The sequence below is a fragment of the Lissotriton helveticus genome, chromosome 7 (assembly GCF_964261635.1).
Source record: "Lissotriton helveticus chromosome 7, aLisHel1.1, whole genome shotgun sequence".
In the NCBI taxonomy this organism is placed as follows: Eukaryota; Metazoa; Chordata; class Amphibia; order Caudata; family Salamandridae; genus Lissotriton; species Lissotriton helveticus.
The window spans coordinates 740,841,906-740,859,454 of record NC_136068.1 but is presented as its reverse complement, the minus strand read 5'-3'; the positions used below and the strand labels follow the sequence as shown (position 1 = coordinate 740,859,454).

General features: G+C 41.2%; 1 protein-coding gene across 2 annotated transcripts in view; it reads left to right on the top strand.

Moving 5' to 3' along the window:
* Positions 1-17,549, top strand: part of GNPDA1 (glucosamine-6-phosphate deaminase 1) — a 75,754-nt gene that overhangs the window by 11,212 nt on the left and 46,993 nt on the right. For both annotated transcript variants that reach the window (XM_078653070.1, XM_078653069.1), the window contains exons 2-5: positions 817-945; positions 2,226-2,327; positions 3,347-3,529; positions 16,227-16,411. In XM_078653070.1, the coding sequence (XP_078509196.1) occupies positions 822-945; positions 2,226-2,327; positions 3,347-3,529; positions 16,227-16,411 (594 nt within the window). In that variant the 5' untranslated portion in view covers positions 817-821. The remainder of the gene's footprint in view (positions 1-816; positions 946-2,225; positions 2,328-3,346; positions 3,530-16,226; positions 16,412-17,549) is intronic.

The following is a 17,549-nucleotide window of genomic DNA, read 5'->3' as shown; positions in this document are numbered from 1 at the left end:
GTGCTGCAAGACTTCAGCAGTAACAGCCCACCTGCTGCTAAGTTTGGGCTGGGATGTGTCCCCCAGAGCCTAGGAATGCTTCTGAAAAGATAGGACGACTGCTGGACTTACAGGAATGACGGCTCCAAGCACATTTCAAATACCACATGAAAATCATTGTCCACTAGGAGCAGTAAAGAAACTCGCAGCGTCCCCGATCTGACCGGGTCAGAGGGAACCAATGTGCTATGAAAGTTGCATGAAGGTCGTACCTTTCGGTATTCTTATGCAGATCGAGGTGGCACAGGTCCATTTGTTTTCTAGGGTTGAGGCCAGAGGGTTGACTGGTCATGTTACCATGCTTGGGTCTATGCATGGTGACTTCACAACTTTGGTCAGCGTTACTGGTTGCATTAGCTATAGAACCCCACATGTATTCTGCTCAGATTTCACGTGGAAGGGTAGAAGAATTTAGTAGATATAGAGGATTAAAAGATAAATTGACACCCAGGTTGGTATAGATGAAGTTCATTTCACTCCCATTGTCTAGTAGCTATAACTTTAAACTTGGATCACACTCAATCCTATAAAGGTAACCATTTTTAAATGTATAGTAAAATAATAAGGGCCACACTTGGGCTTCAAAGGGCTAAATGGTTGTCAACAGGCGTAGTGTTTTTCAGAAAATTGTCCGTCGCAGTGTTCGAAGCTTTGACCCCGAGTTTATAGGAACCTCTGCTGAAGGATCCTGTGAATGCTGACCTGTCATTCTTGCCTGCACTGATTTACTGCCATGGGGTTGCAGGGTTGTTAACTATTAATTTTATTTTCCTGTAGGAACAATGAAGCTTATTATTTTGGACGACTATGACCAGGCAAGTGAATGGGCAGCAAAATATATCCGTAATCGAATCGTTCATTTTAACCCTGGTCCTGACAAGTACTTTACGTTAGGACTTCCCACAGGTGAGAAACGTATTAATGTTTAATTTCCTTGCCCAAGCTTGCAACTGAATAACTAGACCATGTATGCTGCACCTATGTTTATTATTTAGTTTGCTGTTTTTTCTCCAAGTGCCTGTGGATCGGAAGAGGGAGAAGAAACCAGTAACATATATCTGGTTTAATGTCTTAAGATCTATTCTGTGTGTTGATGATGCACCTAAAAAAAACCTGATTGTTCATGAAAATGTTTGGGCACAAAAAACGTGCGCAAACAACTCCTCAATTCCATGACCTTTACGATCTGAAACAGCATTGAAGAATGTTGATTGCAGTCAGGGTTTGTTATTTGAAGGGGTGAGGTATTTTTTTCATACTGCTGTAAAATTTACGAAGGTGTTATCTCCCTTCAAGTGGACCTTGCATGGTGGTTTGCCTTTTCACATAACTCTGATATAGTGCAGTCACTGCTGGTCTGTTGTATCTCTGGCTCGCAAGTAAAAAGGCCAACTTTCTGAAAGCTCAACAGGATTCCAGAGGTTGCTTCCTTCCTTGGCAGCTTATAAATGATTACATTGCATGTTTCCGCAACATTCATTTCTGATAGCTATTAAAGCATTCATGAGCTACTGGCCTGACGGTACATTGGAGAAGTTGTGGGGCAGGCGGGTGTGTGAATCCAGCAGTAGCAGGCTGTTCATTTTCTGGCACTAGATGAAGTCTGCTTTGACCTCCTTCAAGAAAGGAAGTGCATGCAATAGCAATCCATTCACTTTTACTCTTCAGAAGTTGTTAAAGAGCAGAAAAAATACACAAGTTCCCATAATGTCAGAAGACGTCATTTATCACCCTGCTGGTAAGAAAGAATTAATACAATTCAAATTAAACAAAAAGCTGATCTGGTCTATGAGATTTGGTGGGCTTAAGTAACCTCCAGGGGTGAATTCTGCGCTTTTAAGTCTAAAAAACATTTGCATAATCATGAAAGCTCATATAGTACACTGTTCTTTGTTGTACCGATAATAGCTGTCCACTCTACAGAATACACTACATATGATTGTACAACGTCCATGCAAACTGTGTGTGAAGTGTGAAAGGAAGATTTACAGTAGCTGTTGTCAGGGTTAAAGACTTCAAAGGGTGATCTGAAAACCTTAGATACAGAGAATTAAAGAACATTTGGTCTTCTTCAAAAACTTTGGAGGACATATTACGAGTGGCTGGATGATTACACAAGGAGAGGCTATAAAATCTGGATGAATAAGTACTTGTACAGTTGGTGATGTCTTTTTCTGGTCTTTCAGGAAGCACCCCATTAGGATGCTACAAAAAGCTCATTGAGTATCATAAGAACGGAGACCTCTCTTTCAAGTATGTGAAAACCTTCAACATGGATGAATACGTAGGTGGGTCATGTACATTGGTTGGTGTGGCGGGGATGAGACCGCTTTGTCTGCATGTGTAGGCCTGTTGCTGAATTATCTATTGGTGAGGTGTTTCTTGTTGCCTCAAAAGACAATGTGTGTTTTTTTACCTCACGCGAAACCCTGCCTCTTAGCTGCCAAGGCTATTCCTTGTACTTCATAGTAGTTGTACACACTGTCATATGTTTGTCATTAATGCACATTTACTTACCCCTGGCTTCTAATTGTGCAAATGAACCAGTGAAATCCTTTGATTAAAGGGCAGCAGAAAGTGGTGCTAGACCGCTAGACCCTCCCAGTTCAGCCAACCTCTATTATACTTCCACCTGGTTCCTCTAGCGCTTGGACGCCTCAGGGCAGCAATTCGCGCTCTAATAAATCCATTTTCATTCATTCATTATTATGGGAATTTTCTTATGTTACACATTACAATAGGGTTTTCCTCATTTTATTTGTATCACAATATACTGAAGACTCCAATAAAATATACCAGTTGCTCCTGCTTCCCCTTACGCCTTTTCTTTCTCCAATCACAACAAGACTAAAATAGGGCAAACCAGAAGGGTGATAGTTGAGCATCTCTGAAAAGTATTACCGTTTAGGGTCATTCCACTGTGAATTTCTAAAATGAACAGGCACATCCGACAGTTTGGGCTTGATTTAGAATTAAATCTTATAGTCGCCCAAACTGCTTAGTGTTGCTTTGGTGAATCATTGCATCAGAAGTAAAATGCACATGGACATGTTACTGACAAAATAACTAGGTTACTTAAAATTCAATACTATCTGGTGATCCCTGAAAATGGGGAAATCGTTTTACAGATCCATCAGATGCATTGACAACTTTAGCTGGCAGACCACCTCTCTGTGGTAGGGAGGGCAGCTTCGAAATCCTCCATCTTCATGTCCTTTCTTCCCAGTGCCACCTAGACCGAAATCTGTTTTCTATACTGATGTCGAATCAACAAATGGTTTAGTATCTTGAATCTCCTGATTTGCAGGTCTGCCCCGGGATCACCCAGAGAGCTACCATTCCTTCATGTGGAACAACTTTTTCAAGCACATCGACATCTGTCCTGAGAATGCACATATTCTAGATGGGAATGCGCCCGACCTCCTGGCTGAATGCAGTACATTTGAGGCGAAGATTGCTGCAGCTGGAGGAATTGATCTCTTTGTCGGAGGTACGACTGTGAAGAAATCTCATCATGCATTTTACTCTGCATGTAGGGTGTTTTGGTTCTATCTGCTTTACAGGTCTCTCCTACAGCGGTCTGTTGCCTAATGGCATATTGTGTATAATAACAATGCTTAACCCCTTCCACGCTGATGACCAGCTGGGCTCGTCATGAGGTAGCCTCCTGCTACGCTGATGACGAGCCCAGCTCGTCACGTAACATGCGCTTTTAAAAATCTCCGCGTACGAGCGGAATTCCGCCCGCACGCATGCGGTTATAGAGGGCTTTGGGTCATCCAGTTGCTTATCATTGGTTGACTTTATCATTATCTGTTCCTTGCTTTTTATTTGATGGCTTTCCTTCCTCCTCTTGTGTTTGTCTCTGCACTGGAGCATAGCTGTATTGTCTTTAACTGAGTTGTATCCTTCCATTACTTACAATCAAGGAGCTGCTTTATCTTCCTTTTTCTTTCAGTAGTCCATAGAAGAGTATGTTTTTACATTGTATGCCAAACATTATCTCCACTATGCAAGTGCCAGCATTTTGCCACTGATACCCCATATGCAAAGAATAACGTCTAGTGTAACAGTGTCACTATTTTTCAATGGATGCCATACATGCTAAGAATTACCTCTGATATGCCAGCACCAGCATTTTTGATGGAGTTTGATGGAGTCACATAGTCAAAACATTACCTCCTGTATACCAATACAGCTGCAGACTTGCAGCATAACAGACACACTCGCTTACATTATTTCACTCGCACTCATTCATGCTCACTCGCTTTCACTCCCACTTGGACTCACACTTATTTTCTCACTTAGTCTAATTTATTGTCACTCACTGTTTCTCATTCTCGCTCATGTTTTCATTCACTGTCACTCATTCTCACTTCTGTCACTCCCGTTTACTCCCCCAATATACACGCTCACTCAGCTCACTTTCACCTACTTGCACTCATTCTCACTGAATCCACGTACTCATCCCTTCTCTCTAACTTGTACTCCCTCCTACTCTCTAACCCTGTCTCACGCATTTACTCTGAATCACCCACTGTCACATTCACTTTACTATCGGTCTCATTCACTCATTCTCACATTCATTCACACACTCTTGGTCTCACTCACTTTCACATGTTCTCACTAACTTGGACTCCCTCATTTTCACAGTTTCACTAACTCTCATTCACTATCTTTTCACTCATACCCATCCTCACTTGCAGTCATTCATTCTTGCTCACTATCACACCTGTAATCACTCTTACTCAGCAATTCTCAGTATCACTCTTGCCTAGTCCTACCTACTCTCGCTCTGATACATTAATTCTCACACCGTTCCGCTCACTCTAACCCCTTCTCACTCACTTTCCTATCACACACTCTAACTTCCTTTCAGTCACAAACTTGTGTGCTCACTTCATTCATTCACTGACACCCACTTACTGCCCCTCATTATTTCACTCTCGCTCATATTCATTCACTCACTCACTTTACTCATCCTATCGATCAACTCATTCTTCCTCTTACATATTCTCACTCACTCATTCACTCCTTTTCAGCCACACGCATATGCTCACTCTGACTCATTCTCTTACATGCACTTGTTGTCCCTCATTCACCGCAAGCACACATTTAACAGATTATTCCCTCTTACTTCGCTTCAGCTGCATATGCCAGTTCCGGATCTGCTTCTCTTTTGTTGGTATATTGAACCTCAGCCATTCAGACCGCTCCTTCCTCTCTCAGACTGAGGCAGAAAACAGAAAACTGAAGCCTGTGCAGTATTGTGTATTCACTCCCAGTTTCAGAAGATGTGGAAAATGACTCTTGTCTTGTGGTTCCATAATCTGAGAGTTAGGCTGTAGACCACATCTGTTTAACCTATTTAATTGTCATTTGTACCAGAATGTACTGCAGACCAGGCCTAGATCAGGTGAGTTGGGGGTGCAAATGTGTCTGGGATTGCTTGAAACAATGTGGTGTAATAGTTCAAGTTGGGCTCTTTGGGCCAGGAGAAAGCTGTTTTGGCATAAGGTTGTCTCCTTCTGTAATGGCACTAATCAGCCCAAAATACAATTAAAAGGAATGCCGGTCAAAGGAATTCCCATGGTTAAGAAGCATTGCTCTCCATCCACCATATTTTTCTTGTTTTCTACTGTGCGGGCAGGAAGCTGCATTCCCTCCACTATGCCTGGGCCGGCCTTAGAGTTCCAAGGAAATCACGACAATATTAGTCCCTCTTTCTGGTTCAAATGTTTAATTTAGTTCAGACTATCATATCTGACTTTCATTATTTGATAGTTGGACCTGTAACAACATCGGTTGTGCAAGGTATTATTTCTCAAATGTTCTCATTGATTTGACGGCATCCCTTTCTAGTAGCCCGTGTTCTGTAGTGATGACGCCTTGCAGCTTTCACCAATAATCAAGCGTCTTTCAGAACCCAGATATTTTGGGTACAAGAGCAAATCACTTGCCTATTTTTTCTTAGGAATAATCATACTCCAGAGTAATTATTTCTCACCTGTACTTTTCGGACGAGGTGTATGTTGGTTTTTACTAATGGCAATTATTAATAATAGTAATGACTACATTCGTAACACTTAAAGCACGGTTGTGCTGTCTCTTGTAATATATAGTTAATCCCAAATGATTTTAGTTCAATCCAGTTTGCGTTAATTTAAGTCATTTGTTTATTAATCACCATTATATCTGGAGTGTAACAGCCTTCTGCGTGTTTCTCAGACGGGGTTCCGTCCTCAGCATGGCACTGAGACGGCCCTTCTGGCAGTAACGGAGGCAGCCAGAGCCATTATGGACCAGGGAGGAAAAACAGCCATTATCTTGCTCGATCTAAGTGCCGCGTTCGACACAGTTAACCATGCCACACTATTACATCGTCTGAAGAACATGGGTGTGTCGGGCGCGGCCCTTGCGTGGCTGACCTCCTTCCTGGACGAGCGATCCTTTCGGGTGTTTGAGGGTGAGGGGGTTTCATCTAAGCATCCACTTAGGTGTGGTGTGCCTCAGGGTTCTTCCCTGAGCCCCACCCTTTTTAACATTTATATGCAGCCTCTAGAAGGGATAGTCCACCCGTTCGGTGTGCGTATTATTACATACGCTGACGACACCCAACTGGTGGTCTCCCTGGACCACGCGGAGGGCTCCTCTAACAATCTAGGCCCCTGTCTAGAGGCTGTTGCTAAGTGGATGCACTCTTCCCACCTCAAGCTTAATGGGGAGAAAACCGAGATCATGTTACTGGGCAATTCTCCTCTGACCAACTTAATTTCCATCTGGCCCTCATGTCTCGGTGTCCCCCCCCCCCCTAAGCCCCTGATAAAAAGCCTGGGAATTTGGCTCGATAAAGCACTGGACTTTTCAGCTCAAGCCAGCAAAACTGCCTCCACCTGCGTGGGGCTGATGAAAATGCTCCGCAAAGTGCTCCCTTTGCTCCCAATCCAGGCGAGGAGGGTCATGGTGCAGGCCCTTGTACTCTCCCGCTTGGATTATGGGAATGTGCTATATCTGGGAGCCCCTGCGGCAGTGGTCAACAGGCTCCAGGTCACCCAAAACTGTGCCGCACGATTGCTGTTTAACATCCCGCGCTGGCAGTCCGCCAGGAAGGCGCTAAAAGATCTCCACTGGCTCCCGGTGGCTGCCCGAGCACAGTTTAAAGCCATGTGTATTTTACATAAATCTCTTCATCGAACAGGCCCGGCCATTCTACATCCTCTAGTATCACCCTACATCCCCTCCAGAGCCCTTCGCTCTGGAACACTGCATCTGGCAACTTCGTCCAGAGTCAAGAGGGCCAGATGGGGCGGCCGCTCTTTCAGCCATACAGCGTCAAGGCTCTGGAACTCTCTGCCTGTGACCTTGAGAGAAGACAGTAACTTACAATCCTTCAGGAAGGCCTTAAAGACCCACCTGTTTGCAAAAGCGTACTAACTACCCGTAGGTCCGACACAGTAATCAGTCTAAAGCGCTGCGAGGCCTCCGGGTAGTTATGCGCTATAGAAATGTAATTTTTCATTTCATTTCATTATTCCATTCATATGATTGAATATAATTCCATTTTCATTATTGAATCTCAAACGGCGTGTTACTGATCCACATAATTTTAAATTCCCCAATGCATTTCGCACTGTCGTGCGCTTCCTCAGGGGGTCTGTAATTAAGTAGAAATAACAACAGTAGGTACACTAGTATTCTTCCAGGAGACGGTAAAGTACAAATGAATGTGCGTCATTTAAAGTGACTAGATCAAGTCTGATGGAAAGTGAATAGATCAAAAATAAACAATAGGGAGGTGTACGTCAAAGCCCAAACGGGAATTATGAGTGTGCCCAAAGAAAATGTCCTCAGTGCTTCAAAAAAACTTAAAAAGAACTGCGAGAAACGAAGATCCAAAAAAACGACGGTGACTAATATACAAATTGAAAGTGACACGAGTTATGTGACTAGGATAGAAACGGTGTAGAAAACCATGTGCGTAGTTGTTAGCAGCACCATACACTATGTTTCCCCATGAAGTTAAATTAGACCGTCAACGTCTTAAAAGCTCACGAAGTAATAAAGAAACAAACTAATAGTAAAGTCAGCCGTAGCTTACCAGAGTAACATAGCTCAAAGGAACAACGTCGGGTAATCCGGTATTTGCGAGGACCCGGCTCCGTGGTTAGAAGGAACCCGGAAGACGCCACGCATGCGCAGTAGTGCGCAGTAACACATTGAAAAAGGCTATCGGAAAGTAGGCATGGAAAAAAGACCTGCGCAACATGCGTTGGGCGTGTGAAATGCGAGTAGCATGCATTAGTAAGACCAGAGTGTAAACAGCCCATAATAAAATAACCAAAGTGAACATGGAAGAAATGAGAAAGTAAACATAGAGAGCTAAAAATTCATAAACAGGAATAACAATAATAATACGTTTCAAACACAATCAAAAGTGATACGTGGAAATATACTAAACAAAACATAAGCGTGGAACCATGAAACAATGACAACAATGTAAAAAATGACACAAATGACAAAAATGAAAAAAATTTAAGCAAACTTGTCGAAACACCCCCTGCAGGTTAAATACAACTATATACAAATAACTACCATTACACAGCTAAATGGAGGTCAATATTTACAGAGTATTCAGTTAGTGGTATCAAATCCCTGATCATAAATGGCATCCAAATTCAAGGCGCTCATTGAGTCCTTTAGGCTGGATCGCCTGTAGTCTATATATCCAGTGTAGTTCTCGCTGTAGTAATCGTTTATTGTTGTCGATATGTGGTTGTTTCTCCACTGTTTCCAAAATCAGGAAGCGTATCTGACTCGGGTTGTGTGATTGTTGAATGAAGTGTGCCGCAATATTGGATTTTAGATTTTTTGTGCGGATATTGCTCCGGTGTTCATTTAGCCTGATTTTTATTTTTCGTTCAGTTTTGCCCACATAAGGAAGACCACATGGGCATTTTATCATGTAGACAACATTGGTCGTGTCGCATGTAGCATTAACTCGGAGATTAATAGCAGTTCCTTGGGTGGGATGTGTCATGGTGGATCCAAGAATTATACTATTGCAATGGCTGCAATTGTGGCATGGGATAGTTCCTTTAAAAATGGTTTGTCTGATTATTGTGGGTTGCTTGATAAGTTGTTGAATGGTCCTGGTGCGTTGGTAGGCAAAAATAGGAGGTGTTTCAAAAATGTGATTGAATTCAGTTTCTGATTGCAGTAATGGCCAGTGTTTGCGAATAACCTCTTTTATTTATCTTGATTTTGTAGAATATTTGGATACAAAGACGTTACGGGTCATTTCCTGTTGGGCATTCAATTTTGGTTTAAGTAACTCATCTCGGTTCTTGAGTTTTACTCTTTCTTCAGCAGCCGCTGTAATATGCTCAGGATATCCACGTTGGTGGAATTTTCGAACAATTTTTGAACTGTTAGCGTTGTATAGGTCATCAGTAGAAGCAATACGCTTAGCTCTCAATAATTGTGAGTACGGAAGATGCTTTTTCAAACTTGGTTGGTGAAAACTTTTATGATGTAAGTAATTGTTACGATCTGTAGTTTTGGTAAAAATGGAAGTGATAAATTGGTTACCACACACTTTGACAAGTACATCCAGAAAAGCAATTTCAGTTTTGTTAAGGGTGTGGGTGAATTGAATCCTGTCGTTAACAGTGTTGAGGTGGTTGATCGCAGCAAGAAATTGAATCTCTGTGCCTTGCCAAACAAGAAAAATGTCATCAATATATCTGTAGTATGCACACATGTACGGTTGCCAAAGTGCATTATGCAATATGTGTTGCTGTTCGAATGCATACATGAAAAGATTAGCATATGCAGGAGCAGCACAGTTGCCCATTGCTACTCCAGATAATTGCAAATAGAACTGATTGTCACCTGTTTTGAAATAGCTATGATGTAAAATAAATTGCATCAATTCCATTAAGAATACTTGAAGATCCAATGGTTTGTCCGTTTGTACTAAAGCAGTCTCAAGAGCTTCCAAACCCAAATTGTGGGGGATTGAAGTATATAGTGCGTTGACATCAATCGTACATAGGACAATTGGTCGATCATTTGGTATTACAATCTGTTGCAATTTATTTAAGAAATCGGTCGTATCCTGAATGAATGTACTCATACCTTTAACACTCGCTTGCAGGTGTTTGTCAATGTAAGCGCCCGTTGGGGCATGTATAGAGTTGGTAGTACTCACAATTGGTCTGAATGGTGGTTGGCTCAAGTTCTTATGGATTTTGGGTACTAAATAAATATATGGTACCTGAGGATAATCCTTAATAAGGTATCTTTTGTCTCTGTCAGTGATAGTATTAGCAGATACAGCTTTGTTAATGATCTTTGTGAGTACATCTTTGAAAGCCTGCGTAGGGTCTGATCTCAAAAGCATGTATAAATCTGGGTTGTGAAGGTGTTCATGCAGACCTTGTTGGTAAAACGTAGAATCAAGAACGACAATGGCGCCGCCCTTGTCAGCTTTGCATATGGTCAGTGTTTGGTTGTTGGCTAGTTGTTTGATAGCTTGTCTTTCTTTCAGCATAAGGTTGCTTCGGTTGTTTGTAGGAGTGTCGAACAGCACGTGTAAGTCTTGTTGTACTGCTTTCTCAAAAACGTCAAGGACCTTATGGCTGATGGGAGCCATAAAGTTACTGGAAGGGCGTAGACCCAGAAGAGTATCTTTATCTGGAGTAGTGGTAGGTACACAAATGTTATCGAAAAAGTGCCTGAGTCGTAGTGTTCTCATAAACTTGTAGAATGAGATGGAAATATCTAATTCGTTAGTTTGATATGTGAGAACAAAGTTCAAACCTTTTTGTAAGACTTGTACTTGTGCTTGGTTCAAAGGACATTTAGAAATATTGACCACTAAATTCTGTGACTCCTGGTTGATTTCGCTGGTGGGGGTAGATTGTCTCTGACATTTGAACCTCCTCGATCGTCGGTTGGATCGGGACCAACATCTAAAAAAGAATCCGCAGTAGCGGTGGCAGTTGGTTCGGTGGTAGTTTTGGAAGTAGTTGGTTGTTCAGACCTTGTCTTCTCAGTTGCAGCTTCTTGTCGTGGTCTGCCTCGTGGAGGCATTCTACGTGTAGAATCCTCTGAAGATGATGTCTCACCATCCGTCGATCTATTCGGTTGATTACGATTTTGTCTCCTGGCTGCATATATTTCGGCCCAATTATAGACCTCCCCTAGCTTGTAGTCAACCGTATCACGTTTGAACTTTCTCAATTTTCTTTCATTGATTTCTTTGATATATGTATCTAGCTTGCTGTTAATGTCTTCTAAAGTAGCACTAAATTCTTCTGCAGAAATTTTTTGACTGAGTTCATGTTTGAGATGCTTTACTTCTTTTTCTAGTTCCTCTAGAAGTTTAGAGAGTTCCACAACGATCAGAAGAATCAAGTCAAGTGAGCATTTATTAAGTATGCCATACCATTTTTCGGTGAACCTAGGGTTGTTCTTGCACAAAGTTGACTTGAGAGGGATTCGCAAACCTCTGGGGATGCGCTGTACACGGTGGTATCGAATGAGTGTCGAAGCGTGAAGACGTTGATTGATCTCACGTTTAGCTGTGAACAATAGTTGGCGCACAGCTAAACGTGAGATCAATCAACGTCTTCACGCTTCGACACTCATTCGATACCACCGTGTACAGCGCATCCCCAGAGGTTTGCGAATCCCTCTCAAGTCAACTTTGTGCAAGAACAACCCTAGGTTCACCGAAAAATGGTATGGCATACTTAATAAATGCTCACTTGACTTGATTCTTCTGATCGTTGAGGAACTCTCTAAACTTCTAGAGGAACTAGAAAAAGAAGTAAAGCAACTCAAACATGAACTCAGTCAAAAGATTTCTGCAGAAGAATTTAGTGCTACTTTAGAAGACATTAACAGCAAGCTAGATACATATATCAAAGAAATCAATGAAAGAAAATTGAGAAAGTTCAAACGTGATACGGTTGACTACAAGCTAGGGGAGGTCTATAATTGGGCCGAAATATATGCAGCCAGGAGACAAAATCGTAATCAACCGAATAGATCGACGGATGGTGAGACATCATCTTCAGAGGATTCTACACGTAGAATGCCTCCACGAGGCAGACCACGACAAGAAGCTGCAACTGAGAAGACAAGGTCTGAACAACCAACTACTTCCAAAACTACCACCGAACCAACTGCCACCGCTACTGCGGATTCTTTTTTAGATGTTGGTCCCGATCCAACCGACGATCGAGGAGGTTCAAATGTCAGAGACAATCTACCCCCACCAGCGAAATCAACCAGGAGTCACAGAATTTAGTGGTCAATATTTCTAAATGTCCTTTGAACCAAGCACAAGTACAAGTCTTACAAAAAGGTTTGAACTTTGTTCTCACATATCAAACTAACAAATTAGATATTTCCATCTCATTCTACAAGTTTATGAGAACACTACGACTCAGGCACTTTTTCGATAACATTTGTGTACCTACCACTACTCCAGATAAAGGTACTCTTCTGGGTCTACGCCCTTCCAGTAACTTTATGGCTCCCATCAGCCATAAGGTCCTTGACGTTTTTGAGAAAGCAGTACAACAAGACTTACACGTGCTGTTCGACACTCCTACAAACAACCGAAGCAACCTTATGCTGAAAGAAAGACAAGCTATCAAACAACTAGCCAACAACCAAACACTGACCATATGCAAAGCTGACAAGGGCGGCGCCATTGTCGTTCTTGATTCTACGTTTTACCAACAAGGTCTGCATGAACACCTTCACAACCCAGATTTATACATGCTTTTGAGATCAGACCCTACGCAGGCTTTCAAAGATGTACTCACAAAGATCATTAACAAAGCTGTATCTGCTAATACTATCACTGACAGAGACAAAAGATACCTTATTAAGGATTATCCTCAGGTACCATATATTTATTTAGTACCCAAAATCCATAAGAACTTGAGCCAACCACCATTCAGACCAATTGTGAGTACTACCAACTCTATACATGCCCCAACGGGCGCTTACATTGACAAACACCTGCAAGCGAGTGTTAAAGGTATGAGTACATTCATTCAGGATACGACCGATTTCTTAAATAAATTGCAACAGATTGTAATACCAAATGATCGACCAATTGTCCTATGTACGATTGATGTCAACGCACTATATACTTCAATCCCCCACAATTTGGGTTTGGAAGCTCTTGAGACTGCTTTAGTACAAACGGACAAACCATTGGATCTTCAAGTATTCTTAATGGAATTGATGCAATTTATTTTACATCATAGCTATTTCAAAACAGGTGACAATCAGTTCTATTTGCAATTATCTGGAGTAGCAATGGGCAACTGTGCTGCTCCTGCATATGCTAATCTTTTCATGTATGCATTCGAACAGCAACACATATTGCATAATGCACTTTGGCAACCGTACATGTGTGCATACTACAGATATATTGATGACATTTTTCTTGTTTGGCAAGGCACAGAGATTCAATTTCTTGCTGCGATCAACCACCTCAACACTGTTAACGACAGGATTCAATTCACCCACACCCTTAACAAAACTGAAATTGCTTTTCTGGATGTACTTGTCAAAGTGTGTGGTAACCAATTCATCACTTCCATTTTTACCAAAACTACAGATCGTAACAATTACTTACATCATAAAAGTTTTCACCAACCAAGTTTGAAAAAGCATCTTCCGTACTCACAATTATTGAGAGCTAAGCGTATTGCTTCTACTGATGACCTATACAACGCTAACAGTTCAAAAATTGTTCGAAAATTCCACCAACGTGGATATCCTGAGCATATTACAGCGGCTGCTGAAGAAAGAGTAAAACTCAAGAACCGAGATGAGTTACTTAAACCAAAATTGAAAGCCCAACAGGAAATGACCCGTAACGTCTTTGTATCCAAATATTCTACAAAATCAAGACAAATAAAAGAGGTTATTCGCAAACACTGGCCATTACTGCAATCAGAAACTGAATTCAATCACATTTTTGAAACACCTCCTATTTTTGCCTACCAACGCACCAGGACCATTCAACAACTTATCAAGCAACCCACAATAATCAGACAAACCATTTTTAAAGGAACTATCCCATGCCACAATTGCAGCCATTGCAATAGTATAATTCTTGGATCCACCATGACACATCCCACCCAAGGAACTGCTATTAATCTCCGAGTTAATGCTACATGCGACACGACCAATGTTGTCTACATGATAAAATGCCCATGTGGTCTTCCTTATGTGGGCAAAACTGAACGAAAAATAAAAATCAGGCTAAATGAACACCGGAGCAATATCGGCACAAAAAATCTAAAATCCAATATTGCGGCACACTTCATTCAACAATCACACAACCCGAGTCAGATACGCTTCCTGATTTTGGAAACAGTGGAGAAACAACCACATATCGACAACAATAAACGATTACTACAGCGAGAACTACACTGGATATATAGACTACAGGCGATCCAGCCTAAAGGACTCAATGAGCGCCTTGAATTTGGATGCCATTTATGATCAGGGATTTGATACCACTAACTGAATACTCTGTAAATATTGACTTCCATTTAGCTGTGTAATGGTAGTTATTTGTATATAGTTGTATTTAACCTGCAGGGGGTGTTCCGACAAGTTTGCTTACATTTTTTTCATTTTTGTCATTTGTGTCATTTTTTACATTGTTGTCATTGTTTCATGGTTCCACGCTTATGTTTTGTTTAGTATATTTCCATGTATCACTTTTGATTGTGTTTGAAACGTATTATTATTGTTATTCCTGTTTATGAATTTTTAGCTCTCTATGTTTACTTTCTCATTTCTTCCATGTTCACTTTGGTTATTTTATTATGGGCTGTTTACACTCTGGTCTTACTAATGCATGCTACTCGCATTTCACACGCCCAACGCATGTTGCGCAGGTCTTTTTTCCATGCCTACTTTCCGATAGCCTTTTTCAATGTGTTACTGCGCACTACTGCGCATGCGTGGCGTCTTCCGGGTTCCTTCTAACCACGGAGCCGGGTCCTCGCAAATACCGGATTACCCGACGTTGTTCCTTTGAGCTATGTTACTCTGGTAAGCTACGGCTGACTTTACTATTAGTTTGTTTCTTTATTACTTTGTGAGCTTTTAAGACGTTGACGGTCTAATTTAACTGCATGGGGAAACATAGTGTATGGTGCTGATAACAACTACGCACATGGTTTTCTACACCGTTTCTATCCTAGTCACATAACTCGTGTCACTTTCAATTTGTATATTAGTCACCGTCGTTTTTTTGGATCTTCGTTTCTCGCAGTTCTTTTTAAGTTTTTTTGAAGCACTGAGGACATTTTCTTTGGGCACACTCATAATTCCCGTTTGGGCTTTGACGTACACCTCCCTATTGTTTATTTTTGATCTATTCACTTTCCATCAGACTTGATCTAGTCACTTTAAATGACGCACATTCATTTGTACTTTACCGTCTCCTGGAAGAATACTAGTGTACCTACTGTTGTTATTTCTACTTAATTACAGACCCCCTGAGGAAGCGCACGACAGTGCGAAATGCATTGGGGAATTTAAAATTATGTGGATCAGTAACACGCCGTTTGAGATTCAATAATGAAAATGGAATTATATTCAATCATATGAATGGAATATGGTGATTAATAAATAAATGACTTAAATTAACGCAAACTGGATTGAACTAAAATCATTTGGGATTAACTATATATTACAAGAGACAGCACAACCGTGCTTTAAGTGTACTCCAGGTTATTCCTACTCACCGTAGGATTTCCCGCAGTTATTGTTCAGAGCACCTTGCGACCCAGGAGGTGAACACCTGGAGCACCCATAAGATTTGAACACTAAAGAATATTTTTTGTTAACATACATACATTGGAGTGCAGCGGTTTATATTCGTTTTTGCTACATTCGTAACACATCACAAACTATATAGGCTGTACTGAAAAATATAAGTTTTTATCCAACTCAAGTTGTGTGTTCCAGGATGATGAAAAACCTTTGCTTTGTCTGTAATATTGTTCTTACTGTGACCTGCAGATTTCTGAGTAGCCACAGAAATTGCTTTTTGCCTGCACAATGTATATTCCTTTTAGGTGGCAGATTTCTCTTCCATAGCTGTGTTTTCAATTTCCCTCATTTTGTGTTGCTCACAGGCATCGGCCCTGATGGTCACATCGCCTTCAATGAACCTGGGTCCAGTTTAGTCTCCAGAACGAGAGTGAAAACACTCGCCATGGACACCATATTGGCCAACGCCAGATTCTTTGATGGGAATCTCTCCAAAGTGCCAACTATGGCACTAACAGTTGGTGTAGGCACAGTGATGGACTCAAGAGAGGTAGGCGGTTGATGGGGAGAGCTAAATAATTTGAATGGTGTAAATTGTAGATTGCTGGGTATTGCTTTTATTATTTCGCTTCATGGGTTTTAGCATTGGTATTTGAGACCTATTTATTGAAATGCACATGGTTTAGCCATGTAGGGTTTGTGCCCTTCAACGGGCACAATTTGTGTACTCCCTTTCTGCCTACTGCAATTTTGTATCAAGTCTTACAATGGGAATCCAATCTGAATAAAGTACGTCTCCCTCTTGTTCATTGTAATGTGGTCACCCCTTTTGTATGCTGAATTCCCTATTTTAGGAGTTCTACGTGGAAATTGAGAGATTTGTGAATTGTCAGATGCAGCCTCTCATCCTCCCTGATCGAGAGATTCAGTGGTCATGTGCTTTCTCATGCATGTGTTTTTGGAGTCCATTTGACATCTCTTTAAAGTGGAATGCTCATGCCGCTGTATCCTAAACTTCACTTACCTGGCTGTATTTTAAAAAAAATAAAAATGTATTAAATACATAACTAATTGTAATGGTGTAATGTATAAGTTATCCAATTTCAATTCCAAATCTAATTCAAGCTGTGACAAACATAATCAGAGCCAGACCAAAGGGGATTTGTGCTACAACTACACTTGTTTACTCCGCATCAGTGTCGAACTCGAAACAAATAGTAGCCCTGGCAAATTTAAGCAGACTAGCCCCCCCTACTGCAAGTAGCGAGGGAGCACGCCTGACCACTGTAAGAGGGAGTTGCGGGGGAGGGGTTCCTGCTCACTTAATATTTTTTTTTTATTCCAAATATGGTGTGTTTTTCCGCAGACGTTTCATTATAGAAACTTGTTCAGTCATTGGATGGTTAGGTGAAATAAAGATAAATAAAGACTTTTAGCTACATGGAGCAAATGGTTTTAATGCACTGACCAAGAATTTGGTGCTCTAGTTTTCATTTCATTCTTCTGTATTAAAACATCACTCTCTCCAAACACTTCGACCAACAATCTTTATCACACAAGCATAGTGCAGATGTATTTAACACAGTGCACTGGTTTATCACCTCAAAGAATAAAACATAAAGCACTAAACTTCTGATCTTAAAATGAGAAAGAGAGAGAACCTTGTAGTGGCCTTATTGAACAATGTG